Source organism: Hypanus sabinus, chromosome 23 (assembly GCF_030144855.1).
Source record: "Hypanus sabinus isolate sHypSab1 chromosome 23, sHypSab1.hap1, whole genome shotgun sequence".
In the NCBI taxonomy this organism is placed as follows: Eukaryota; Metazoa; Chordata; class Chondrichthyes; order Myliobatiformes; family Dasyatidae; genus Hypanus; species Hypanus sabinus.
In genome coordinates this window covers 1,346,455-1,359,517 of record NC_082728.1, presented here as the reverse complement: position 1 = coordinate 1,359,517, position 13,063 = coordinate 1,346,455, and the positions used below count along the sequence as shown (strand labels likewise).

The following is a 13,063-nucleotide window of genomic DNA, read 5'->3' as shown; positions in this document are numbered from 1 at the left end:
ACTTTTGCTACCTTATATGCTCTTTCCTTGGCTTTTATGCAGTCCATAACTTCATTTGTCAGCCATGTTTGCCTACTCCTGCCATTTGAGTACTTTTGTCAGCCATGGTTGCCTACCCCTGCCATCTATGGGACATAACTATCCTGCGCTTTGTAAACTATTCCCAGCCATCTCTGCATTGCTGTCATCCCTGCCAGTATCTTCCTCTAATCCACCTGGGCAAGCTCCTCTCTCATGCTTCTGTAATTCCCTTTATTCCATTGCAATACAGATACATGTGACTTATGCTTCTCCCTCTTAAATTGCAGTATGAATTTAATCATATTATGATCACTACCTCCTAAGGGTTCCTTACGTTAAGCTCCCTAGTAAGATCAGGGCTATTACACAATACGCAATCTAAGATAAACTTTCCCCAAGTAGGCTCAAGCACAAGCTACTCTAAAAAGCCATCTCTTAGGCATTCAACAAATTCCCTCTTTTGGGATCTGGCACCAATCTGATTTTCCCAATCCCCTTGCATATTGAAGTCTCCCATTACAATTGTGTCATTACTCTTACTAAATGCCTTTTCCAGTTCCCTTTGGAATCTCAACCCCACATCTTGGCTACTATTAGGAGGCCTATATATAATTCCCATAATGTGTTTTTTTTAATCCACATGCAATTTCTTAACTCCACCCACAAAGATTCAACACTCCTTGACCATATGTCACCTCTTTTTAAAGATGTAATTCCATCTCTTACCAACAGAACACTATCTCCTGCGCCTTCCTGCCTGTCCTTTTGATACAAAGCTTATCCTTTGATGTTGAGCTCCCAACTATGGCCTCCTTTTAGTCACAACTCAGTGATGCCCACAATGTCATACTGACCAATCCCTAATTGTGCCACGAATTTGTCCACCTTATTCCGAATGCTATGTGAATTTAGTACAGCAACTTCAGTCCTGCATTCTTTGCCCTTTTGAATTTTGCCTCTGTGGTACAATTTAACTCTTTGCTCTGTCTGCATTTGTACCCAATCATTGGCTTGTCCTTCCTTACATTCATGTTACATCATCTACTTGTAAACCTGCTGGCTCATCCTCAGCTCTGTCATACTGGTTCCAATCCCCCGCCACAATAGTTTAAAACACTCCCAAAAGCTCTAGTTATATCTGCACAATATTCCACTCAACGACTCCTATCGAAAAACTTGATGATTTTCAAACTCTCTGTTGGACCTGCACAAGAACGCTGGTGAGCTCTGTTCTCTATTCCTTTAGTTCCCAAGCTCTGCCTACATGGCCTCATTTGAACTGCTCCTTCTTACCCTCCTCCTCCCCTTCTTACCCCATCTTTGATATATTTAGTTTTTTTTTCCCCTTCCTCTGTTTTTACTCTCTCTCTCTGCCCATCACTCTGCCTGTTCTCCATCTCCCTCTTTCTTTCTCCCTAGGCCTCTGGTCCCATGATCCTTCCCCTTCTCCAGCTCTATATGCCTTTTGCCAATCACCTTTCCAGCCCTCAGCTTCACCCCACCCACTTCGGTCTTCTCCTATCATTTTGCATTTCCCCCTCCCCCTCCTACTTTCAAATCTCTTATTATCTTTCCTTTCAGTTAATCCTAACGAAGAGTCTCGGCCCGAAACGTCGACAGCACTTCTTCCTATAGATGCTGCCTGTCCTGCTGCGTTCTACCAGCATTTTGTGTGTGTTGTTCGAACTGTCTTGATTTCTTTGCTTATTTCCACAGTAATCAACTCTTTAATCTTCATTGCACTGCCTCCTCATTTTATATCTGCCCTTGCCATGACTTGAAGAAGGTTCCCTTGCCAGTTCTTTTCTTCCTTCAGTTACACAGGAGATTAAGGAAGGGTGGATAAGAATTTGGGGAGGGGGTGGTATTGGGGAAGGAGTACAAGCTGGCAGGTTGTAGGTAGAAGAGGTGAGGAGGATGGGGAAGGGGGGATGAAATGACAAGCTGGAGGTGAGGAGGTGAAAGAGGTAAAGGGCTGCATTTCTGCATTCCTTTATTTCTACCTCTGATAGCTGCAGTCCCCATGTACTGAAAGCTGTCCACCTTCAGGGAAACTCATCTACACCCTCAGGTCTTTACACCCTTTGGTTGCCATGGTGAACTTGACTTAACTTCCCTACATCACTGACCCATCCAGTGTGGTCACCACACCCCACCCCCACTTCATTGACTGTGGTCAAACTTGGGGTCAGAGCAGAGAGGACGGACACACTGATGCACCTGAACAGGCTGCAGCTTGGAACTGTACAATGTCTAGAGCGTGTGCCTTCTTTCTGTGTGCTAGTGGAGTGGAGCAGCAAGATGGATTTCTCAGCCCAGTCTGGAGAGATGATAGTGGAAGTTCCTGACTCCATGAGATGTATAATCCCACGCCTCAGGACGGTAAATAGCCTGCCATTCCTCAAATTGGCACAACCAAGTGATAAGGGAGAGTGTGGGAGGGGATTCAGTGATGGGGAGAGTTGGTGAGGAAGAAGAGTGTCTATGGGATGTGGGAGGAGATTTAGTGATGGGGGAGAGTGTCCATGGGATATGGAAGGGGATTCAGAGGGTGGGGGGGATGAGTCAGTGATGAGGGAGAGTGTCCATGGGCTGTGGGAGGGGATTCAGTGGGCGGGGAGAGTCAGTGATGAGGGAGAGCGTCTGTGGGCTGTAGAAGGGGATTCAATGGGCGGGGGGAGTCAGTGATGAGGGAGAGTGTCTGTGGGCTGTGGAAGGGGATTCAGTTGGTGGGGAGAGTTGGTGATGGGGAGAGTGTCCATGGGCTTTGAGAGGGGATTTGGTGAGTGGAAAGAGTCAGTTATGGGAGATGGTGTCCGTGGGCTATAGGGGATTTAGTGGGTGGGGAGATGTCATTGTTGGGAAGAGTGTTTGTTATTTTATTGATGCTTTTCTATGTCATGCCAGGGCCAGATGTACTACGTCCGAGTGTCAGCAGCAAACATGAAGGGCTGGGGACGCCCGCAGACTGCGAGCCCGCAATACGCCATCCCATCCAGTAGGTGAAGTTTCTGCGTTCCCTCGGTGTTCATGACTGGATTGGAGTTGTGTGCGAGGTTTTACCCACAGGGCATGCAGACCCCGGACTGGCATTGTGTGAACATTCCCGTGACACTGTGATGAACCAAGAGTTGACTGGTGACCGGTGGCCAGAACAACATCAAAAATCTCCTGCCAGGAATGAGGGAGAGCGGCTGGGTTCAGGGCTGGGTTTCCATTGTGGGGCGGAGGGCAAGGGCACAGACCCCAGGGTGTGAGGCGGATCCCTTGGAGGGGAGGAATCGGAAATCTGATTGTGGGGGATCGGATCAGGACCTTGTGGCGGGACCCTATAGTGGGCCAGGGGGACAAACACTGCTGTGGAGAATGGGAATGTGATCCTGTGGTGTGGGGAAGGATAGACCATGGTGTGTGGACAGGGAGAGCTCCACTGCCTCACTCTGTGTTTCTGTGTCCCCATTGAGACTGGAAGGAGGTGGACGGGAGGAAGCCGCGTGTTCGGGGGCAGGTCCAGCAGCTGCAAAGCCTGCTGCAGACAGAGCGGGACCGACACTGGCTCCACGGGATCACAGGTGAGTGTGGGATCCCCTGCCCCACCCACAACCCTCTCTGGGGTCCCACTGCCCCACCCCTTCCCTGAGTCCCACTGCCACAGTCCCACCCCTCCCCAGGGTCTCAGTGCCCCACCGTTTCCCTGGGTCCCCCTTCCAACCCCTCGTCCCACTACCACACCCATCCCCAGGGTCCAAGTGCCCCAGTCCCACCTCTCCATGGGATTCTACTGCCTCAGCCCCAACCCTTCTGAGGGTTCAACTCCCTACACACCACCCCTCCTTGGGATCCTTCTGCCTCACTTCACTCCAGGGTCCCACTGCCCCACCCATACCATTCCTCAGGGTCCCACAACCTCCCTCCCAGGAATCCTACTTCCCTTCACCTGACCCCCTCCCTGGGTCCTACTGCCCTCCCCAGGTCCTATTGTAATGCCCCACTCCAGGGCTCTACTGCATCATTCCCTACCTTGGTGACCTACTGAAACCTCTCCCCCGGGGTCCTATGACCCACCCCATATGAGGTAATACTGACCGTCCCTCCCTTGATCTGACTGACCAACACCCACAATCCCACATGTCCTCTTTTAAATCCATCTATCTTTCTCCAAATCCTTTCCCTCTTCCCCCCCCCACTTTTTTCCTTTCTCTTGCTGTCCTTCTCCTTTCCCCTTCCCTCTCTGTCCCTCTTCCTCTTTCCCCTTTCCCCTTCCCTCTCTGTCCCTCTCCCCTTTTCCCCATTACTCCTCTCTCTCTCCCCACTCCACCCTTAGCTTTCTCTAGCTCTACCCCCTCCCCAATCAGACACACATTCCAAACACCACACCCAGCAGGATCATCTTATCATGTCCTTCCTCTGCTGAATCCGTGGGAACTATTAAACCATCACTGTGGAATCCATTTCCAGTTGCAGCAGTAGTCGCTGCTGGGAAACCTCAGGCGGACCGTACGTGACTGAGCGGGAAGCAGATCAGTGGAGCAGCCATGACGCTAGCGGAAAGTCTCCTGCATTAGTTGACTGTCAGCAGGCCACTGCCTTGGTTTCTGGTTTCTGCTGAAGGGAGTGTATTGTCTCCCGGAGCCTGTCCAAGCACCGGCTGCAGTAGTCTGGAGCCTCAGCTCACGTCTACAAAGTGAAAATAGTTCAAATATTCATCATCCTTTCTAGAATGGAAGGTCAAACCTCATTTAAACTCAAAGATCCTCACACTGAACAATGCACACATACCTCCTACAAAAGGCCATGTCCACACACGAGCGCATGCACACACACACACACACACACACTCACTCACACCTACAAACAGACACAGACACACACACTCTCACACACAGATATATAAACACATGTGCACACACATACAGAAACACATACACACAGAAACACATACACTCGCTTATACACACACACACACACACACACTCACTCACACCTACAAACAGACAGACACACACACGCTCACACACAGATATATAAACACATGTGCACACACATACAGAAACACATACACACACAGAAACACATACACACACAGAAACACATACACTCGCTTATACACACACACACACACACACACACACTCACTCACACCTACAAACAGACACACACACACACACACACACACCCCATCTCTGAGACACACACACACGCACACCATCTCTGAGACACAGACAGACACACCCACACACACATCTATCTGACACACACACACATACCCCATCTCTGACACACACGCACACCATCTCTGAGACACACACACACACACACACACACACACACACACACACACACACACACACACACACACACACACACACACACACACACACACACACACACACACACACACACACACACACACACACACCCTTCTTCCACTCCTCCTCTGGCTGCTCATTCCACTTAACCACCCTCTGTGTGAAAATATACCCTTCGGACTCCTTTAAATTTCCCTTCTCTGGCTTGAAATTTGTGCACTCCAGTTCTAGTTTCCTTTCTTGGGATACATATACAGACTCTCTATTCCATCTAAGCCCCTCAGTTTTCTAAAGTCACTACTAGACCTTCCCTCAGCATCCTATGTTCCAGTGAGATTAAACACAAGCTGTGTAATCTCTCTTTATAATACAGATCTGCATATAAAGGTAATGTCTTGGTGAATCTCCTCTGCACTTTCTCTATTGCTGCCACATTCGGCAGTGACATGAGCAGAACTGTGCACTCTAATACAGTCGAAACAATGTTTTGTACAACTGCAAAATGACATCACAGCTCCTATGACCAATTGCCAGTTCTTCAATTTTCTCATGTCTGCGAGGATTGAAAAATTATTCGGCTACAGACTACAGAACCTACCGTCTCCAACACCGGCAGACATGGACGTCTCCAGACTGTGATCCCTGCTGCTGATCTCAATGGTTCTAACAAACCTGAGCAGATTCAGAACCTTAACTCCACCGCCATCAATGAGGGTTTCAACAACCTCGGACACCTTCAAAGTGCCAATTGGCAAACTTCCAACTCTGACTCCAGCCTTGTCTGACAGCACCTCCATGCTGGTCTTTACATGTTGCCACTGGAACCCTCATCTCCCCTTCTGCCAGCACTGCTCTGCAATCCCATGTCTCTCTGGTCCCATCACCAGCTTTTGGGTACTCAGAGACTCCATCTTCCTCTCACCCCACTTTCTTTGAACACCCCACCTTCCCCTCTCCTTTGACGCTACCAAACCCCTTCCCCCCTCTGTTCCCAGCTCACAGGTCTTCACCATCTGCTCTGACCTTGCCCTCTCTGATGCAGAAAGTTCTGTCCTCAGTAAGGACCACACTTTTGTCCTGCTGTGCCCACATCTCAGTGAGTTCTGCACCCACCATGACACTGAGTTCTTCTTCCACTGCCTCTTTCTCCATGCCTATTTCTTTGGCAAGGACTCGCCTCCCCATACTGATGACCCCTTCTCCTGGCTTCAACCCTCCTCCTCTTCTTGCTCTGATCTTCTGCCTGTTCTGGATCTTTTCAGTGCTAACTGCCAACAGGACATTGACTCACTTGTTTTCAGCACTCCTCTCTCCAATTCCAACCTCACTCCTCTGAACGCACTGCTCTCCACCCTCTCTGCATTAAAACTAACCTCACCATCAAACCTGCAGATAAAGGGGGTGCTGTAGTAGTCAAGCAGACTGACCTTTACCTTGCTGAGACCTGGCGACAACTGTCAACACCTCCAACTTCCACCCTGCCCTCAAATTTCCCTGGTCCATTTCCAACACCTCTCTCGCCTTTCTCAATCTCTCTGTCTCTGGAGACAGCTTATCTACTGATGTCTATCATAAACCCACTGACTCTCACAGCTACCTGGACTTTACCTCTTCCCAACCTGTTATTGTAAAAACACCATTCCCTTCTCTCAATTCCTCTGTCTCCACCACAACTGCTCTCAGGATGAGGCTTTTCATTCCAGAATGAAGGAGATGTCCTCCTCCTTCAAAGAAAGGGGCTTCCCTTCCCCCACCATCAACACTACCCTCAACCCAATGTCTTCCATTTTGCGCACATCTGTCCTCACCCCATCCTCCTGCCACCCCACCACCTTCCACATCCAGCACTTAATTCTCAGTAACTTCCACCATCTCCAACAGGATCCAGCCACCACCTTCCATTTCTTCTTGTCACTCCCTACGCGACTCCCTTGTCCATTCGTCCCTCCCCACTGATCTCCCTCCTGGCACTTATTCTTGCGAACGGAATGAGTGCTACATCTGCCACTACACCTCCTCCCTCGCTACGGTACAGGTCCTGAAACAGTCCTTCCAGGTGAGGTAACATTTCACTTGTGAATCTGTTGGGGTTATATACTGTTTCCAGTGCTCCTGGTGTGGGAGACCGCTCCGCTGAGCTCTGACTACCAGAAAAAGTGGGATCTCCCATTAGCCACCCATTTTAATTCCACTTCCCATTCCGTTCCTGACATGTCTGTCCATGGCCTCCTCCACTGTTGCGATAGGCCACACTCAGGTTGGAGGAGCAACACCTTGTATTCTGTCCGGGAAGCCTCCAACCTGATGGCATCAACATTGATTTCTTGACCCCCCACCTTCACCATTCCCCATTCCCATTTCCCTCTCACCTCATCTCCTTACCTGCCCATTGCCTCCCTCTGGTGCTCCTCCCCCTTTTCTTTCTTCCATGGCCTTCTGTCCTCTCCCTTTGGATTCCCCTTCTCCAGCCCTGTATCTTTTTTACCATTCAACTTCCCAGCTCTTTACTTCACCCCTCCCGCTCTCCCGGTTTCACCTTTCACCTGTGTTTTTTCCTCCCCCCCCCCATCCACGTTCTTACTCTGACTCCTCATCTTCCTGATGAAGGGTCTCAGCCCGAAACATCGACTGTACTCTTTTCCATAGACGCTGCCTGGCCTGCTGAGTTCCTCCAGCATTTTGTGTGTGTTGCTTGGATTTTCAGCATCTGCAGATTTTCTCTTGTTTGTCTCAGCTCCTGTACCAGCTGCTGGGAGGAGGGCAGTTTCACCACCTCCCCTGTCATGATCCTTTCTCACTCCCAGCAACCCCCTCTCTCCCTTTGTTCACCCTTCCTCCCTCCCCCCCCATTCTCTTCTGTCTCTTTTCCACCTCCCTCCATCTGGTTCCACCTATCACTCTCCAGCCTTGCCTCAGCCCTCCCTCTCCATTCTGTACACTGGCTGTCTCCTCTTTCCACTCTCAGTCCTTCTTCACAGTCCAAACCTGGAACATTAACCCAGGCTGCGACCCTCCAAAGACGTTGCCTGACCCACTGGCTTCTTCTTTTAGGAGACTCCTGGAGAGGTACATGGAGTTTAGAAAAATAGAGGTAACCTTAGGTAATTTCTAAGTAAGTACATGTTCAGCACAGCATTGTGGGCTGAAGGGCCTGTATTGTGCTGTAGGTTTTCTAATAGTTTACTTTCTGCTTGCTCTTCTCTCTAAATTTTGCCTATGAACCAAATAGACTAATGGCTGGGTTCTGCTGCAGAGTTCCCCTGCAGTGTCACATCTAGAACACAGTGGCAGCATGAGAGCGTAGTGGTTAGTATAACACAATTACCATGCCTGCGATCAGGGTTCAATTCCTGCCACTAACTATAACCACATGGGTTTCCTCCGGATGCTCCCACATTCCAAGGATATACGGGTCAGGGTTAGGGAGTTGTGGACAGGTAGTGCTGGCACCAGAAGCATGGCAACTCTTGAAGGCTGCCCTCAACACATCCACAGACTGTGTTGGTCAAACAAAGTGGTTTACCTTATGTTTTGGTGTGTCCATGTACATAAAACAATTAACTTAAACTTAATCAACACACCAATCGCGGATTCTGATAAATGAGCTGGGTTCCATGTGGTCTAGGGTGGGGATCTCACCCGCTGACATGAACAAACTGTAAGCAGGTCATTCCACTCTCCAGTATGTTGAGGAGAGTTCTCGTCTCACACCCAGCACTCTGGTTTTGTCAAATTCCACAGTGATCTTTAGGACATTTCTCCCTGCTGTGATACCTGACTGAAACCCTTCACCTCTGTGAGGGGAAAGAGTGACAAAGGGCTGGGAAGTGAGGGTAACCTAGTTCGTGACAAATTCTCTTTTATCTTCCCTCCCAGAAAACATCAAGCATCAAAATGCGAGCCGGAAGCAGTCAGTGTCCAGAAGTCTGAAACATCTCTTCCATTCCTCAATCAAGTTTGTGAAGACATTAAAAAGGTGCCTGGTCTAATGATCCAGGATCAATGTGAGGAAGCCAGTGCTGGGTATCACCCCTCATCCCCACACTCACCCCTCATCCCCACACTCACCCCTCATCCCCACACCCACACCTTGTCCCCACACCCACCCCTCTGTCCCCACACCCACCCCTCATCCCCACACCCACCCCTCATCCCCACACTCACCCCTCATCCCCACACTCACCCCTCATCCCCACACCCACACCTTGTCCCCACACCCACCCCTCTGTCCCCACACCCCCCTCTACCCCACACCCACCCCACTGTCCCCACACCCACCCCTCTGTCCCCACACCCACCCCTCATCCCCACACTCACCCCTCATCCCCACACCCACCCCACTGTCCCCACACCCACCCCTCTGTCCCCACACCCACCCCTCATCCCCACACTCACCCCTCATCCCCACACCCACACCTTGTCCCCACACCCACCCCTCTGTCCCCACACCCACCCCACTGTCCCCACACCCACCCCTCTGTCCCCACACCCACCCCTCATCCCCACACTCACCCCTCATCCCCACACCCACACCTTGTCCCCACACCCACCCCTCTGTCCCCACACCCACCCCTCATCCCCACACCCACCCCTCATCCCCACACTCACCCCTCATCCCCACACCCACACCTTGTCCCCACACCCACCCCTCTGTCCCCACACCCACCCCTCATCCCCACACCCACCCCTCTGTCCCCACACCCACCCCTCATCCCCACACCCACCCCACTGTCCCCACACCCACCCCTCATCCCAACACTCACCCCCTCGTCCCCACACCCACACCTTGTCCCCACACCCACCCCTCATCCCCACACTCACCCCTCATCCCCACACCCACACCTTGTTCCCACACCCACCCCTCTGTCCCCACACCCACCCCACTGTCCCCACACCCACCCCTCATCCCCACACTCACCCCTCGTCCCCACACCCACACCTTGTCCCCACACCCACCCCTCATCCCCACACTCACCCCTCATCCCCACACCCACCCCACTGTCCCCACACCCACCCCACTGTCCCCACACCCACCCCTCATCCCCACACTCACCCCTCATCCCCACACCCACCCCACTGTCCCCACACCCACCCCACTGTCCCCACACCCACCCCTCATCCCCACACTCACCCCTCATCCCCACAACCACACCTTGTCCCCACACCCACCCCTCTGTCCCCACACCCACCCCTCATCCCCACACCCACCCCTCATCCCCACACTCACCCCTCATCCCCACACCCACACCTTGTCCCCACACCCACCCCTCTGTCCCCACACCCACCCCTCATCCCCACACCCACCCCTCTGTCCCCACACCCACCCCTCATCCCCACACCCACCCCACTGTCCCCACACCCACCCCTCATCCCCACACTCACCCCTCGTCCCCACACCCACACCTTGTCCCCACACCCACCCCTCATCCCCACACTCACCCCTCATCCCCACACCCACACCTTGTCCCCACACCCACCCCTCTGTCCCCACACCCACCCCACTGTCCCCACACCCACCCCTCATCCCCACACTCACCCCTCGTCCCCACACCCACACCTTGTCCCCACACCCACCCCTCATCCCCACACTCACCCCTCATCCCCACACCCACACCTTGTCCCCACACCCACCCCTCTGTCCCCACACCCACCCCTCATCCCCACACCCACCCCTCATCCCCACACTCACCCCTCATCCCCACACCCACACCTTGTCCCCACACCCACCCCTCATCCCCACACTCACCCCTCTACCCCACACCCACCCCACTGTCCCCACACCCATCGCACTGTCCCCACACCCATCCCACTGTCCCCACACCCACACCTTGTCCCCACACCCACCCCTGTGTCCCCACACCCACCCCACTGTCCCCACACCCGCCTCACTGTCCCCACACCCACCCCACTGTCCCCACACCCATCCCACTGTCCCCACACCCACACCTTGTCCCCACACCCACCCCTCTGTCCCCACACCCACCCCACTGTCCCCACACCCACACCTTGTCCCCACACCCACCCCTCTGTCCCCACACCCACACCTTGTCCCCACACCCACCCCTCATCCCCACACCCACACCTCGTCCCCACACCCACCCCTCTGTCCCCACACTCACCCCTCATCCCCACACTCACCCCTCATCCCCACACCCACACCTTGTCCCCACACCCCCCTCTACCCCACACCCACCCCTCTGTCCCCACAACCACCCCTCATCCCCACACTCACCCCTCATCCCCACACCCACCCCACTGTCCCCACACCCACCCCTCATCCCCACACTCACCCCTCATCCCCACACCCACACCTTGTCCCCACACCCACCCCTCTGTCCCCACACCCCCCTCTACCCCACACCCACCCCACTGTCCCCACACCCACCCCTCTGTCCCCACACCCACCCCTCATCCCCACACTCACCCCTCATCCCCACACCCACCCCACTGTCCCCACACCCACCCCTCTGTCCCCACACCCACCCCTCATCCCCACACTCACCCCTCATCCCCACACCCACCCCACTGTCCCCACACCCACCCCTCTGTCCCCACACCCACCCCTCATCCCCACACTCACCCCTCATCCCCACACACCCCTCATCCCCACACCCACACCTTGTCCCCACACCCACCCCTCTGTCCCCACACCCCCCTCTACCCCACACCCACACCTTGTCCCCACACCCACCCCTCTGTCCCCACACCCCCCTCTACCCCACACCCACCCCACTGTCCCCACACCCACCCCTCTGTCCCCACACCCACCCCTCATCCCCACACTCACCCCTCATCCCCACACCCACACCTTGTCCCCACACCCACCCCTCTGTCCCCACACCCACCCCTCATCCCCACACCCACCCCTCATCCCCACACTCACCCCTCATCCCCACACCCACACCTTGTCCCCACACCCACCCCTCATCCCCACACTCACCCCTCATCCCCACACCCACCCCACTGTCCCCACACCCACCCCACTGTCCCCACACCCACCCCTCATCCCCACACTCACCCCTCATCCCCACACCCACCCCACTGACCCCACACCCACCCCACTGTCCCCACACCCACCCCTCATCCCCACACTCACCCCTCATCCCCACACCCACCCCACTGTCCCCACACCCACCCCTCTGTCCCCACACCCACCCCTCATCCCCACACTCACCCCTCATCCCCACACCCACACCTTGTCCCCACACCCACCCCTCTGTCCCCACACCCACCCCACTGTCCCCACACCCACCCCTCTGTCCCCACACCCACCCCTCATCCCCACACTCACCCCTCATCCCCACACCCACACCTTGTCCCCACACCCACCCCTCTGTCCCCACACCCACCCCTCATCCCCACACCCACCCCTCATCCCCACACTCACCCCTCATCCCCACACCCACACCTTGTCCCCACACCCACCCCTCTGTCCCCACACCCACCCCTCTGTCCCCACACCCACCCCTCATCCCCACACCCACCCCTCTGTCCCCACACCCACCCCTCATCCCCACACCCACCCCACTGTCCCCACACCCACCCCTCATCCCCACACTCACCCCTCGTCCCCACACCCACACCTTGTCCCCACACCCACCCCTCATCCCCACACTCACCCCTCATCCCCACACCCACACCTTGTCCCCACACCCACCCCTCTGTCCCCACACCCACCCCACTGTCGCCACACCCACCCCTCATCCCCACACTCACCCCTCGTCCCCACACCC

The 13,063-nt window shown here is 54.4% G+C and overlaps 1 protein-coding gene across 1 annotated transcript in view; it reads left to right on the top strand.

Annotated features, from left to right (window-relative positions):
• ankfn1 (ankyrin repeat and fibronectin type III domain containing 1) overlaps window positions 1-13,063 on the top strand; it is a 148,802-nt gene that overhangs the window by 70,231 nt on the left and 65,508 nt on the right. The window contains exons 6-9 of the mRNA XM_059948146.1: window positions 2,306-2,403; window positions 2,929-3,019; window positions 3,486-3,593; window positions 9,207-9,306. Of these exons, the coding sequence (XP_059804129.1) occupies window positions 2,306-2,403; window positions 2,929-3,019; window positions 3,486-3,593; window positions 9,207-9,306 (397 nt within the window). The remainder of the gene's footprint in view (window positions 1-2,305; window positions 2,404-2,928; window positions 3,020-3,485; window positions 3,594-9,206; window positions 9,307-13,063) is intronic.